The 16,562-nt window shown below is 33.1% G+C and overlaps 1 protein-coding gene across 1 annotated transcript; it reads right to left on the bottom strand.

The window, feature by feature from the left end:
* Positions 1-648: 648 nt before the first annotated feature.
* On the bottom strand, positions 649-16,082 carry LOC127717427 (uncharacterized). Its single transcript, XM_052223095.1, has 3 exons — positions 16,001-16,082; positions 11,841-12,025; positions 649-2,104 (listed from the first exon to the last, which is right to left on the bottom strand). Exons 1-3 carry the CDS (start codon positions 16,080-16,082, stop codon positions 1,538-1,540), a joined length of 834 nt encoding a protein of 277 aa, XP_052079055.1. The 3' UTR covers positions 649-1,537.
* Between the last annotated feature and the right edge of the window lie 480 nt (positions 16,083-16,562).

The raw sequence follows: 16,562 nt of genomic DNA, 5'->3' as shown, positions 1-16,562 counted from the left end.
AAAGTTTGGCATATTCTAGACACCTGTTTATTATTGAAGATTGTATAAAACATAAAAATTATTACAGGATTTACAAAATATATTGGACAGTTAACACAGTCCCTATCAACTACCAACAACCGACTCCTCCGAGAAAAAGTCGTACAATAAAAATCAGACAAACAAAAAGGAACAACACATGGTCTTGATAACTGACTTGGTATTGGTACAAAATAGGGTGGGGGTTAAAACAGTTTTTCGTGTGAACAAACCCTCCTTTTGTCCCTTATGTCGTAAAACTTTCACACACAATAACGAATCTGCTCAGTGCATATGACAGCAGGATAATAACTAACTTGAACAAAGAAATAAAATAGACTATTTGAAAAGCAGGGTCAAAATGTGCTCGCTACTACGGATACCTATCTATGGTAGCCACAGCTGCTGGTTGATAACTGCCACTCATGAAATCAAACAAAATAAAAAACAACACTCGGACATAATTCATAAAGTCTCGTCATGAAATTTGAAAATTTAGTGAAACCAGCAGAATTTGCAGAAAAAAGTCTTCAACTGAATTAGTTAGTATATCATGGATGATGACAAGCAAAACGTTGTATTGGTAATGTGTTTCGTTTGATTACTGGACGTATGCAATACATTTCTCTCTCTCTCTTAAATCATGTTGATAAGGTAATGACAAATACACCGACAGAGAAAAGAAAATCTCATTATATAGAAAATTGGCGAAAAATAGCATTTCTCTCATCCAATCAAAATACAGCATTATTACATAAGGTGGAATTATTATTTTGATAGATACAATGCAACATATCAAGCATATACAAATACTACTCTAAATCACGCAAATGTTTATCAAACAGATTTCAACATAGCAGTCAATAATACGTTATACAACACAAACTTCATTATATTTTTCAATTTTTTTACGCGTTCGTCATCAACAGTGGTGACTTTTCTTATCTAGCATTAACCTCATCAAAGAAATCCTCAGACCTCTAGAAATTTGGTCTGATTGATGCGTTTTTGAATTTCGTAAATCTTTTCTAAAACTAGCTTTAGAATGCCACATAATTCTTCCATAGATTTTTTTTAAAACTGGCTCTATTTTGTTCAGCATTTCTTTCCAATCTTTAGCATCTTGGTTGGCAAAACCGTAACTTTTCTTCAAATCTTCCATTGTTGCGATTCTGATTTATGTTTTTGTTTCATATGATAACTTTTCCATTTTATGGTCTTTAGTTCTGCATTGTCCCCGACATATACAACATTTGGAACTACAGAAAACTCCACATGTCCGACACTATACTACATCGTTTATGGCTGTTTGGGTTTAGTTGGGTAGTACTTTGTGTAAATAGACGTGTGTATATTCAACAATAAGAGTCTCTGTATTGCGGCTTATTCGTAATACAAAGATAATCGTGATATGCTTTTGACAATATCTTGTGAAAACTGTATTGTTTTATATGACTTTTTTTATGGTATGCAAGTTAATCTTTTTTAATCTTTGATATATATTATATCTGTAAATACGTTACGTTTTCTCCAGTACCCTTTCAATTTGTGATTTAGAATCAAGAACTGCTTTTGTGTTTGACAACGAAATGCTTGGTGTAGTCAGTAGTTTTCTAAAAAATCCACAGAAGCTTCTGTTTCTTGTTCTCCATATTTTTATAGAATGTTCGTTAGAATGACTGGTACGTAAAACATCACAGTTATTAAACCTGAAGCACATATCTTGCTCTATAGGTATATACTTTTTTAAGACATCGAATACATTGTTTTCACCACCGTCATCCCAGGTCAGGAAGAGGTAAATAATGTCATAGATATCTTTTGAAAAAAGATGCTTAAAAATATTCAACAGTAAGAATTTTCCAGCCTTATCTGGTTGAGATGATAAAGGTACAACTAAACAGATAGCATCAATATTTCCGATTCCCTTTTCGAAAAGACATTTAAGCATAGAAGTTATAGTCTCGTCTTCTACACTATAATTGCCGAATCCTGGAGTATCAATGACGCACAGCTTATAATCAACTCTGGAACCACTTCTCCATGGAATTCGGTAACATGTTATACCATTTGTCTGACTTGTAGACTGAAGTAAATAAATAAAACAAAGCAAACATAATTTTGTAAATCATTTGAGGACTATTGTAAACAGGCATTAGATGTATCTTAGTTTTAAGCAAGATCACACAAATTATATATTAAGCCCATTAACTCATCTCATTAAACTTTTCACATTGACAAATCGTTTTTATAATAGATTTATTTTGTAGCTTGACAATGTCTTATATTATGATACAAACGTCAATTGCAACCCGACCTTACAATAACGCCAGGCAACACCATCAACAAGAGACATCACTAGCGAACTCAAGCCCGAAATTTTGTCAGGACTACGTGTCAAAAATGCAATATTTTTTTCAAGATAAAAAAATAAATAAAAAAAACCAATGTATGTTATTTGGTAGATAAATATTTGTTTTCTTCAAATTTAACGGGCCACACAAATGGCCTTACCATACCATTTCCTGTTTCTCCTCTAAGTTGCTTAAAGATTGAGAACATATCAAAATCAAATTTTGTTTTAGGAAGAATATTTTATATGATTGAGACAGAAATAAGGTTTTACACTTTGACATATCGATGCATGCTAAAAATTAAAACAAGTTGCTTTCTTTAAAAAAAGAAAAGCAACACGTGAGAACCTAAGACCGCTGACTGGTCACCAAAAGATTGTTGCTGAATTTTTGTTTGCTTTTGAATTGAAATAATTGACTGTGAAAAAAAGGAGATAATGATGAAGTTAAACTACCTTTATTAAAAATATGTAATAGTGTGTACATTCTTGCACAAGTCAGTTGAAAGCAATGTTGGATAGGTGTGAATAGAAAAGTGTATATACAGCTACTATTTGAATATCCATTTTAAAGCTCGACTATTTCATTTATTACTTGGGATTGTACATCATTTTTTTATAATCCTATTGAAAATCCCAGTTTTTAAAAACCGGCTGTATAATGCAAATTGCACAAACCAATCGCAATATAAATGTAAGCACTCAGTTTGCTTTATAATCTGGATGCATTTATTTTATCTATTACATCTTTTTATTTTGTTTCCTGCATGGATGCCTTCATATTCTCAACTCGTTACTGAAGTTGTCTGTACTCATGGTAGATGTTGTACAGATAAATTTAAAGTCCATTTTCCATGTGAAGAGAAACCCTGTGGCATGCAACTTATAAGAAGGTTTCGTATATTTATCTTGAGAGTAACACCAGCTTCATTTGGACTTCTTATATAGAGACTTATTTTGGTCTCATAAAACATCTCAAATTTTAAGGATTTCTGATTTTACTTTAATCAATTCTAATATTTTACAGAGAAACTTGGTTTTGAAGAATATCTTATTTTCAGAAGTTTTATGAATACATGAACATATATATACTCTCAAAAGAACCAATTTATATAAAAAGACATGTAGATATAAAAAAAAAATACCAGGATTAACATGTTGTACGCCAGACACGAGTTAAGTTTACAAAGAATCATCAGTGACGCTCGAATAAAAATAGTTAAAAAGGCCAAATAAAGTACGAAGTTAAGTAATATATTCCTTGGGTAGAAAATCCTTAGTATTTCGAAAATGTCAAAGTTTATAAAAGGACAGTGACTCAAAAAAGAAAACAGGTCAGAATACCGTAAGCAATGATGACCGTGCTTGAAAGTCACATGGCAAGCTCTTATTGCCGTGTCCTGAATTTAGATAAGAAAAGCGAAAATTTGCATTCGCGAGTGAAATATTAATATTTATGCATGAACGTGGTATTTTTACGCAAGAAATGGTAAACAGAAAGCATACGCACTGATACTCTGGATAAGAATACGCATTTGCGTCATCACATATATTATATATACTTATATGATGTGCAAATATACTTATATGATGTGCAAATATCCTTTTATGATGTGCAAATATACTTATTTTTTTTTGCAAATGTACTTATATGATGTGCAAAGATCCTTATATGATGTGCAAATATACTTATATGATGTGCAAATATCCTTATATGATGTGCAATTTACCTTATATTATGTGCAAACATCTTTATATGATGTGGTTGTGTCATTATATTATGTGCTTGTAACATTATATTATGTGGTTCGGTTTACTTCATTATATGATGTCAAATCGTCCTTATACGATGTGCTTTCATCGTTGTTATGGTCAATGAACATGATTACGATTAGAACGATCACTGTCTACGTCATAACTGATTCCGATCTGCTTATCCGGAATTATGATAAACCCGGTTCAAATCTGAAGCTATTGTTTGGAAAATGGTTGAGATTTTAAAAGAGATAAACCTTGGCACGTTGGAACCTCGTTAGAAAGATGAAAAAAACATATCTGATATTGTTGGAAAATTGTCAAATATAAATTGCCAAGTTTAGGTTTTATCGATGGGTCTACAATATACGGTTAATGTTATTAAATTATGGGTCCTCGACTGTGTACTGAGCACCTAATCGTAATCATGTTCATTGACCATAACAACGATGAAAGCACATAATAAAAAAATCAACGTTTAAAACATTTTGGAGGAAGATTTAGATCCATTAAAACAGGAGCTAGTTGAAGAATTTCCCTACTGCGGCTAAAATATGATAAAACTACTTTATTGCAAAAGACAGCTATACCGGTATATGTATTCCCTCTTTTTGAATTACCGCTTTACCTTAATTTATTTCCTATACCAATTAAATCACAGTCATTTTAAAAAGTATTTCATAAAAAAGCGATAATGTTTTCTACTCGTGCATAAGTATACCGGTATGGATGATTGGTTGATTAATTGGTTGATTAATTGGTGTTTAACGACATTTTCAGCACTATCGTGCTATTTCGAGGCGGTCACTTTATATTGGTGGAGGAAGGCGTACTGCCCGGAGAGAACAACCGACCTTCGGTAGGAAAGATTACAATTCTAGTCAATTAAGATTGGAGTCCAGCTTACCTGCCACGTGCGGGATTTGAACTCACAACCTCAGTGTTGACAGGCTAGTGATACAGTAGTTAGACTACTTAGACCACTCAGCCACCGATGATCCCGGTATGGATGAAAGGAGATATGGGATGAAGTTCAACTCGGTGCATTACATTTGCGCACAGCTCTTTATTATGTTTTCTTGCATGTTTTTTACAGCTTCAACTAGACAGTAGGAAAGGTTTCGATGGAAGCCGTTCATATATACACCTCCAGACTCAAGAACTTTAAACACTGCCATTGGCAAGTTACCGACCAATCATCTTTTTTTTTTTTGGGGGGGGGCATGTTTTTTAAAATGTTTGATTCCAGATTTCTCGAAAAAGACATTAGTTATTTCAGAAGGGAAGCAAATAAAATAGTTTGTTTCCATTGAAAATATCTTTCCTATTTAGAGGCAGTTTCTTCTATGAGAAGTTGATACAGATATTTCAAGTTTGTTCATTTTTTGTAAATTTTTCCTTGTTAATCAGTTTAGCTGTTCAAATTTCGCTTCATGTATTACTTTTCTCAAGATATAAGCAAAAAAAAATGCAAAAATGGGCAAAAATCGGACACTGGGAGGGTAATGACTCCTGTAAGGGACCCGTCAATTGTAACCCCAAAAAGAGGGGATAGGAAAAAATTAAGGGAGACCTTGAAATTGAAATGGAATGGAAAGGTGGTATTCAATTTTTTATTTATAAATTTGCAGCCGTATAATGGTATGGCGATGTCGTCATCGTCCGAAGACGTTTGATTTCCAGACAATAACTTGATTATAAGTGAATGGATCTCTATCAAATTGTTCCATACTACAAAAAGAAGTTTGGGGTTGATTTTGGTGGTGATTGTCTTAACTATTTAGGAATTAGGGGCCAAAAACAAGCATTTTTCTTGTTTCAGGAAAATCACTTGTGTATAAGTGCATGAATCTTTATGAAATTGTACCACAAGGTTCCATGCCAAAAAAGGATGGTTGGAATTAATTTTGGAGGTTATGGCCTTAACCGTTAAGGAATTAGGGGCCAAAAACAATACTTTTCTAATACTACTAGTATATAAATTGCTCATTTCTTGACCAATTTGAATGGAGTTTAATTCAAAATCTTGAATTCTTGGGGTTCTTTAATATGCTGAAGCTAACCGTATACTAAGATTTTTGATTTTGGGCCCCGTTTTTAAATTGGTCCGAAATTGAGGTCCAAAGGGTCTAAAATTAGTCTTTGTTTGATTTTCATCAAAAATTCAATTATTGTGGTTCACTGATATGCCGAATCTAGCCGTGTACTTAGATTTTTTATTTGGGGCCTTGTTTTCAAATTTGTCCACATTAAGGTCCAAAGGGTCCAAATTAAACTTTGTTTGATTTCAACAAAAATTGAATTCTTGGGGTTCTTTGATATGCTGAATCTAACCATATTTTTGGATTTTGGATATTGGACCATATAAAAAGTAAATGTCCAATTTCAATTTTTTAAGATCTTAGGCCACATTCATTCTATGTCAGAAACCCATGCTGTGTCAAATATTTAATCATAATCTAAATTCAGAGCTGTATCAAGCTTGAATGGTGTGTCCATACTTTCCCCAACTGTTCAGGATTCGAACCACACCCTACACTCCCCCTACAGTAAAAAAAAAACCAGTTTTGACTTGAAAAACATCAATTTTTTTTCGCCTCGCTCCGCTCGCCTCAATTGCTCAGAACTAAATCCTAAGTTTCAACATATTCTTCCAGCAGAGTATTTTTCATCTGAAGCTAAAATTGAACGAAGGTGTGGTAAATATCAATGAGACCATAACCGGCATATCCAAATTAAGTTCACTGAAGTCGCAAACAACTTCCACACTTGTTCTAAATCCACTACTGACGCAATATTTTATACTTATAAAAGCATATAAATTTAATGCATTCTTTTGTTATTATAAATGTTTGTGTGTATGGGGGGTTAAATGTTCATGTCTATGGAAAGGGGGTCTTGAGTTTATTTTCCTTCTTCAAGGTGGGGACTTGAAAAAAAATTTGAGAAATTCCCATTTTTCCTCCCATGAAAGAAAAAATCAGTCATGGTTGATTATTAATTTGTAAATCTGTTCTTCCCTACCATTTTGCAAGGAAAGGTTTCTCTATAAATAAGTTATCAAGATAATAGGCAATGAAACAACAAAACACATAAGAGCCTAAATTGCTCAAATGGGCCCTTTACAATAGATCCTATTCAGACTGTTTTCATAGCACCTATTTTTTTCTATTGAAGTTTTCAAGATGAACGCAAAATATTAAAAGCCGCCGCCGCTAACTGAATCTCCCCGAACAGAACCTTTATCGAAAAAAAAATATTTCAAGGGTTCACAATTTTAGATGCTTTGAGGGACAACTATTCACAAAACATTATTTTTTACTTGAACAAATGTGTGTTAAAATTTAGAATAAGATACCCGAGCCTTTATCCAAAATCAATATGAAAAAGGTAGGTCTAACTATTTGGACATTGCTCTAGATCGTGTATTGCTCACCATTTCAACTGTTTACAGTTTCTACCCAAAAATTATTATTTAAAGCCAATTACTCCTACAAAGATTCATCGCCGGAATAAATTTGGTGGAAATAGAAAGTACATGTAGGTATAGATCTTGACATTCTGCGCTTTTTTTTTAATGAAAAAGTGGTTTATAATACATTTCCCGTTGTTTTTTAATAGAAACTATGTGCCACTGTGACCAGTATCGGCAACCTATCAATAGTAAATGGTAATCGTTGAAAGGGGTATATTCATCATTAATCATTTAGAGTTTCCAAACATATAGCTTTGCAGTTTCAGTCAAGAGGATTTTTAAAATTTGACCTGTCAAATTCAAAGATTGACTCTGGTGGTATTATTTTTTTACCAATCGAAACTAAATAAAGGTTTTTTGTATAGGACTTTCAATACATTATTCTTACAAAGATTTATTAAAATTGGCTGAGTGGTTTCAGAGAAGAAGGTGAAAATGTGAAAGTTTACGGACGACGTATGCTTAATGAAGAGAATAGCTCATATGACCTTACAGGCCTGTACGACAACTAGAGGCTCTAAAGAGCATGTGTCGTTCACCTAGGTCTATGTGCATATTCAACACTCGATGGACTCTCTCCAACAATTTAGACAAGAATAGAATTCATAACAAAAATCTCTTTTTTATTGATCTTGTATTGCTGATCATTTTGTCTGTTTAGTTTCTCTCTATATTCTTTAGTTTTTGCTAAAAACAGGTAAGAGGGTTATAAAAATTCTCATTTAAGGGCTTCTTCTTCTTCCGAATACGGGAGTGGACTCCTAGGTAGGAATGTAAAACTTCCCGGAACTTGTGTGCTATGTACATATAGACTGAATTAAAATAATAATAATAAGAAAAGGGCAATCACTCCTATGAAGAGTGACAGTCTTCTAACTATATCGGCAAAATTTGACTTGTTTGTGGATCTTGCCTTTCTGATCATTTTTCGTTATTTCTAAAAAGTTTCTATTCATCTACTATTTATCTATTATAATTTTTACCATATAAGGCAAAATGCAAAAAAAAAAATGGTACAAATCGTCATTAAAAGGCAATAACTCCAATAAGGAGTCCTCGGAAATTTCCTCCATATTATCTGAAATGTAGATCTTGTCTTGCTGATCATTTTTGCTTATTTTAGTTTCTATCTATCTATTATAAATTTGAAGATATTAGGCAAAAAACAAAAAATTGGTAAAAATCGTCATCAAAGGGCAATAACTCTAATATGGTGTCATCTGACGATTTCAACCATGCCAAACTTATTCGTAGATCTTGTCTAGCTGATCATTTTTGCAACTTAAAGTTTCTTTCTATCTATTATAGTTTTCAAGATAATAGGCAAAAATGAAACAAAAATGGTAAAATTTGTCATTTAAGGGCAATAACTCCTACAAGAAGGCGCCTGTCAGCTTTGACGTCAATGAACAATTGCTAGAGCTCAACATTCCAAACATTTTTGCTCTGTCAGATATTCTCTATTTGTAACGGTTTTTAAAATAATAGACAAAACTTGCATTTTACCCCTATGGTCTATTTTTAGTCATGTCGGCCATCTTGGTTGGCAGGCGGGGTCATCGGACACATTTCTGAACAAGATACCCCAACGATGATTGTGGCCAAGTTTAGTTAAATTTGGTCCCGTAGTTTTCCATTTTTGTAAAAGTTAACGGACGACGACGACGACTACGACGGACGACGGACGACGACGACGACGACTACGACGGACGACGGACGACGACGACGGACGCCGGGCACCGGACGCCGAGTGATGTGAAAAGCTCACTTGGCCCTTTGGGCCAGGTGAGCTAATAACAGTTATTGTTGGAAAACTGGACTTTATTTAAAAAAAGATATTCTTAACATCCTTCATCCTCAAGCTTTATTGATTACGGAGCCCTTTTGGTCTTGAGATGTAAAGTCCTGCGCTGGAGATGTAAAGGAAATTTATATCTACTGCGCTGGACATTATATCTACAGCGCTTGAATTAAAATCTGGCTTGATTTTACTTGTGCAGCGCTTCACTTAAGAAAAAACACAACTCTCTATCTATGAGACCAACAGGCCTCAGAAAACAATGATTTTTTTTTCTTATGTTCATTTAGACACCAATCGTCCAAGCTTTGCTTACAAGGATCCGAAAAAGCTCAATTCTATTTTCTGTTTTAAAGACCATTTGTGATTCTCTGGTTTTGTCGGATTGATACACTCCTTCAAAAATTTAAAGGCTGAAATTTCATTGGCTGATGTAATAATTACCAGAACAGAAAGTAAAATGAATGGTGTCAGATCCTTGTAACCAAAGCTTAGACACAGGATCTGTATTTTAATCAGATTGATTTAGCACCGACATCTTTTGTGGGCGGGAGCATGTGTATTTTCTTGGGCTCAGGACAAACACATTTTTTGACTTTAATAAAAAATAAACTTTTTTTCCAAAACATAATCATTTTTTTAACTTTATTATTGTTTTATTTTTTTCCTCGTTTCCGATGGAAACAAATTATTTTTTTCGCTTCCCTTCTGAAATAAATAATGTCTTTTTCAAGAAATTTGGAATGAAACATTTAAAAACAAACATGCCCCCCCCCCCCCCACAAAAAAAAAGATGAATGGTCGGTACCTTAGCCCTGTTGGTAGTTCGATTCTTTGAGTCTGGGGGTGTATATATGAGCGGCTCCCATCGAAACAATTTATATTGCGGATTACTGTCTAGTTGAAGCTGTAAAATACATGCACGAAAACATAACAAAAAGCTGCGCGCAAATGTAATGCACTGAGTTAAAGTTCATCCCATATCTCCTTTTACCCATGCCGTGGGTCCTCGGTTGTCAAGTGGTCTAAGTAGTCTAACTACTGTATCACTAGCCTATCAACACTTAGGTTTTGAGTTCGAATCCCGCACGTGGCAGGTAAGAGCCTCGACTCCAATCTTAATTGACTAGAATTGTCAGTTTTCCTACCGAAGTTCGGTGGTTCTCTCCGGGCACTACGGCTTCCTCCATCAATATAAGCTGACCGCCACGAAATAGCACAATTGTCTTTAAAGTGGCGTTAAACACCAATCAATCAACCAATTAATCAATCAATCAATCAATCATCCATAACGGTGATTGAATTGGTGTCTTTTGCAATAAAACATATTTATCATATTTTCGCCGCAGCAAGGAAATCCTTCAATTACTAGTACATTGTAGCTCCTGCATTAACAGATTTAAATCTTCCTCCGAAATGTTTGAAACGTTGATTACTTGTTAAATTGCACTGTCTCATTTTTTAATCTGATACGAGGCTGGAGCTGCTAAATCAGAAACAGTAAACTGGCATTAAATAAAAATGCAGAATATCCCCTGGTTTATCAAATATCTGAACTCCAGGTGCTCAGTACACAGTCGAGGACCCATAGTTTAATGACTTTAACAATATGTTCATTATTGTAGACCCATCGGTTAAACCCAAACTTGGCAATTCATATTTTGACAATTTTCCAACAATATCAGATGTGATTTTTTCATCTTTAAAACGAGGTACCAACGTGCAAAGGTTTATCTCTTTTAAAATCTTAACCATTTTCAAAACGATAGCTACAGATTTGAACCGGGTTTATAGTAATTCCGGAGAAGCAGATCGGAATCAGTTATGACGTAGACAGTGATCGTTCTAATCGTAATCATGTTCATTGACCATAACAACGATGAAAGCACATCATATAAGGACGTTTTGACATCATATAATGAAGTAAACCGAACCACATAATATAATGTTACAAGCACATAATATAATGACACAACCACATCATATAAAGATGTTTGCACATAATATAAGGTAAAATGCACATCATATAAGGATATTTGCACATCAAATAATATTAAAAAGAAGAAGTGGTATGATTGCCAATGAGACAACTCTCCACAAGAGACCAAATGACACAGAAATTAACAACTATAGGTCACCATACGGCCTTCAACAATGAGCAAAGCCCATTCCGCACAGTCAGTATATTTGCACATCATATAAGTATGTTTGCACATCATATAAGTATATTTGCACATCATATAAGGATGTTTGCACATCATATAAGTATATTTGCACATCATATACATTGTAAGTATGTTTCCACATCATATAAGTATATTTGCACATCATATAAGTATGTTTGCACATCATATAATGACAAGTGCACATCATATAAGGGTAAATGCGCATCATATAATGAAAATGGGCATAATAAGACAGTCTTGGTGTTCCATAGTTACCCATCTTTCGTGTTTGGTCTTCTCCTCTTCCGTTAAATGGACAAGTTTGAAGCGATAATCATCAAAAAATGAAACTCCAGCTATATAATTGATCATTGCATCTATCAGAGTGCTTTTTCCAGTACCCATCAGTCCTATAAGTATGATGGTTTTCTCTTGATGTTTGTCATCACCATAACCTGGAACTAAATAACAATACGTTTGCCTTTTCAACGTTGTTAGTAAAATCAAAACAGACAACACAACACGAAATACAACTAGCGATACAAAACGATCACAAGTCTTAATCTAATAAGCAGTCAGTCAATAAACATACTTATGTTCCAAGGCGGGTTGAGGTTCCTGCTTTTGATGCTATTTTGGGGTTTAGTTAGCTAAATTTTCTACAACTGATGACAATTTGCTTCTTTCGTCATGCTATTCAATAGACATGTTAACTGTCGAATAATGATACAATACTTCCATTTTCACTGAAAGAGCGATTCATTTCTATTGTATATGCGGTGCATTTTTACAATATGATTCTTATTCATTTTTATTAAAAAGAGTCCAGTATGAATCGAAAAAACGTTTCTAAATAATATTTATAAACGAGATGCATTGTTGGAAATCGCAGACGAATATGAATTCATTTCTACGATAAAAAGAAGATTTTTCGGTAGACGTCTGTATAACTTCCTTATGCACTGTACATATAAATCAAAGTATTTTATATTTATACGAGAGCATAGGTAAATTGAATTTAATGGAAATTTGTACGATCTTCAATTTTGAAGTGTACTAATACCTGGGAAGACAATCATGAAGCAAAGACAGTTAAATGTACTTTCAACGTGTTCGATTATAATTTAAGCCATAATCATGTGTATTAGATTGTTAATGCTATATTTTCTTAAATGAGTGTGAATTTTTCTTTATAGAATAGTGATATGTTTTAAGATGAAAAATTTAATAATGCTATACTTTTCTCATAGACCTGCGATGTGTTTTCATTTGGAACCAATTACGACAGTATTGCAATATGCAATATGCATTTCAAACAAACAAGAAGCATCGACATTTAGTCATGACTTGTTAGACGGAAAAGGCAAATTATGATCGCTGATACTGACATTTCGTACATGATATAAAATGAGTAGAAGGGGTATGAATGCCAATGAAACAACTATCCAACAGAGTTAAAAAATGACATGAATTTAAGCAATAATGGGTCAACGAACGACTTTCAACAATGAGTAAAACCCATATTGTATAAAGTCAGATATGAAAGGACCCGAATGTCAAAAAGTGAAACGATTGAAAAAGAAAACAACGATCTGAATTATGCTTTAAGGGCATACGATACAGTTACAGGGGAGGTAATGACATTGCTAACGTAAATTGTTATTTTCGCGACGTCGAACTGTGACTTATCGGGAAAAGATGCAGTTTTCGACTGATTTTTATCATTCAAACTGATTTAACTTGAAAACGAGTTCATGGACCCCTCTTTTTTAAAATGACATTTGGTTTGATTACGTAGGAAGATTATGTGTACCAATTTTCATGAAAAAGTCAATAGTGCAATTATTTTTAATTTGATAAATATACAGCAAAAAATGACGTTTTTTTCTACATTTATGAACATTTGATAAATATGAGTTATTTGTAAAAATAAAATGAACAAATTTATAGAACATTTATATAAAACAGAAATTACAAATAATTTAACAAAAAACAGCTTGTGTTTATCTTTTAAAACAAAAAAATTATGTATTTCTGTCGAAAGGAAAAATACGTCCACAAATCCGAATTTTCAGGAAATATCTGAAATTTCAACCTCAATTTACTCAAAAAGTAGCACATGGTGGTATACTTTTTATTACATATTTGATTTAATCGGGTAAAAAATAGCCTATATGCAAATTTTCATCAAAATTTCATTATGGGATCAAAACTGTATTGTATGCCCTTAACAATAATTGAAAAAACAGATATAACAGGCAGCAACTAAGACAACCACTGCATTATAGGCTCCCGACTTGTGACAGGTACATACAGAATTTGTCAGGGTTAGACATGTTTAGGTGCACTCAAACCTCCCCCACACAATAGTGTACTAGTATAACATAAGCACTACCTGTAAAGAATGAAATGGCTTGACTCATAAGATCGACACGAAGCACAAAAAACAAAAACCACACTAACATGAAGACAAAAAACTCAAAGTACGGATCTAAGAGTACTCGCAGCTACTAAAAGTTAGTGAAACGACAATAACAAACTCTAAATAAATCATGTTCACCCGCTCTAAAGTTTCAATAAATATACATTCAATGTATTTAGTTTAAAAGATGTTATAAACAGTCTGCGAAAAGCGTGACCTTTCAAATGCCATAACTTGAGTACATCGACTGCCAGGATGTAGCACCATAACTCTTCCTAGAGGCAAAGAATTCTATTTTATGAACAAAATATAAGCATGATATCAACTGTATTTTTGCTAAGTATTAAAATATTCTATCTTCTTTAATTCAGACTCCAATTTACCGTTAATGAAAAAAAAACACGGTATGTTTTTGTTTCTATTTGAAATAGTCAACTAATGTATGAAAAACTCTAGCAATCAAAGTCATACTTACTCATCAAGACTTAATAATTTAATTTTGGATGTAACGCGTCTTCTGATTGGCTGACGTTGTTTTGTTTATCAGCTCATAGACATAATTTTGTCATGTGACCGTGACGTCATCAACGTTTTTTCATGGTTTACTCCGGTTTAAAATGGAATTAAGAATTAAATTATAAGAAATTACTGTAATATTTTTTCTGTCTATTCGAAAAAACATAAAAAATGTGGTGCACTCTTTAAAATAACCCGCTACGCGCTGTGTGTGCACCACATTTTTGATGTTATTTCTTCATAGACAGAAAATATATTACAGTCATTTCTTAATTAACCAGAAGTATGCAGAGCGAGTTGATATAAAATGAATGTTAACGAATACAACTGCCGAAATGGTCTGTGATGCATTATGTCAGAGAAAAAAAAACTGTTTGTAGAGAAAGAATAGTTTACTCCATATTTAATGAATAATTCTATAAATATGTTTTTTTTGTATTTTTTAAGCAGATAATTGCGTGAGGAAACCTCTATTGTAACAGTCTTAATACAAGAACATAACGCAAGTACCAAGAGAAGATATTTGAACGATTTTTCTATTTCTGTACTTTGATTCATCTGCTAGAAATACACATGGATTAAACGATTCTATGATATCACACTTCAAATAATATACTTTTACTTTTTGTCTTGTGTCAGTTTACTATTATTATTAACTGATTAACCATATCTATATCCAATATTTCCAATTAATGTTAAAAGGTATTTCTTGAGTTCAGCCTGAATCAAAACTGTAGTAAGCCAAAAAGATTTTAGGTCACCGTACGGCCTTAACAATTGCGAAAAAGCCATAACGTCAGCTATCGAATGTCCGACTTGAAAAATGTAAAGCAATTCAAGAGAAAAAAAAAAAAACAACGAATTTATTTATGATAATGAAAATTACGAAAAACAAATATGACAGATATGAACCAACGACAATCACTGAATTACAGCACCTGACTTTGACCAAGTCTGGGTAAAGTCACCATTGCCTGGGATGGATAATGTTTTGGATAATTCAACATTCAACGGTTTATTTAAAAAAAAAAGCCAAACAATAAGTGTCATGGCAACACATGAGTGCTGACTTCTGCGAATTTGGAAAGAAAATCCAGAGCATTTAGTACTCATTTAGATGAACGACACTATCCGACTTTGATTACTTGCATTTAGTCTAGATTTTAGTCTTTGCATCATCTGTTGTTTTGTTGAAAATATGTCTCAGTTTCATTTCCTTGAAAAGAACATAATTTTGATCCATTTTAAGATTCAAGATAAGACAGAAAGTTTAAATTCAAATGGCTGAATTGCTGGGCGATTTCGTTTTGTGATTGTTAAAAATTTTGGTGTGACTATTTGGTTTTATTTTTGTCAGTAACTAATTTTTACTTTGTTTTTATATTGCTGGTTGCCAAATGAAGATTAACTGTAAATCAAGATTTGTTTTTTTCTCGTCAAAGATAGATCATGACTTATTTACATTTGATCAACTCAATATGAAAATAAAAAAACTTACGCACATTGCAGCATCTTATATGCATGGCTATGTTGTGTATGTTACTTGGTTTTACATGGTAGATATTAGTTCCATCCCGCATTTCATTCTTTTCAGATGCCAGCATAAGAGACTCAGACATGGATATACCCGTCTTTACTACCTTTTCAAATATCAGTGATTCATTAATATAGAAAGAAAACATTGATATTAGATATTTCAATCATTATGCAGTGCGATGACAGGTTATTTGTGTCTTGTCCCGCGTTACATTTTGCATGATGCTGTTCGACAAAAAACCGAGTGTAGTGGATTCTTTTTTTCGCAAAATTATTCCATAACTCCCGTCGATGAACGTCAAAACACCTATATATTTTTACCCTTCAAAAGCGGTTGTAGGCGAAAAAATTGGAATAAAATAATAAGAAATTAGGTATGTGCCGAATCAATTAATGGTCTGACGTTTAACGTTGTGACATGTTATACAAAAGTGCTATATAGAAAATTATCAAAAGTATGATATTTTTTTTATCCCAAAAATGTATATTTACTGTACATTTGCTCACTATGAAATTGTTACATA

This window comes from Mytilus californianus, unplaced genomic scaffold, assembly GCF_021869535.1.
Source record: "Mytilus californianus isolate M0D057914Y unplaced genomic scaffold, xbMytCali1.0.p SCAF_1, whole genome shotgun sequence".
NCBI classification, from domain to species: Eukaryota; Metazoa; Mollusca; class Bivalvia; order Mytilida; family Mytilidae; genus Mytilus; species Mytilus californianus.
Note: the sequence above shows the minus strand (reverse complement) of the source record. Positions and strands in the feature narration are given on the sequence as shown.

Excerpts from the sequence above, each read along its gene's own strand:
- LOC127717427 (XM_052223095.1), bottom strand. The coding sequence starts at position 16,082 with ATGCGGGATGGAACTAATATCTACCATGTAAAACCAAGTAACATACAC. Across the intron at positions 12,026-16,000 it reads TATAAGATGCTGCAATGTGC|TTCCAGGTTATGGTGATGAC; the intron begins GTAAGTTTTTTT and ends ATTGTTATTTAG. Across the intron at positions 2,105-11,840 it reads AGACCAAACACGAAAGATGG|TCTACAAGTCAGACAAATGG; the intron begins GTAACTATGGAA and ends TATTTACTTCAG.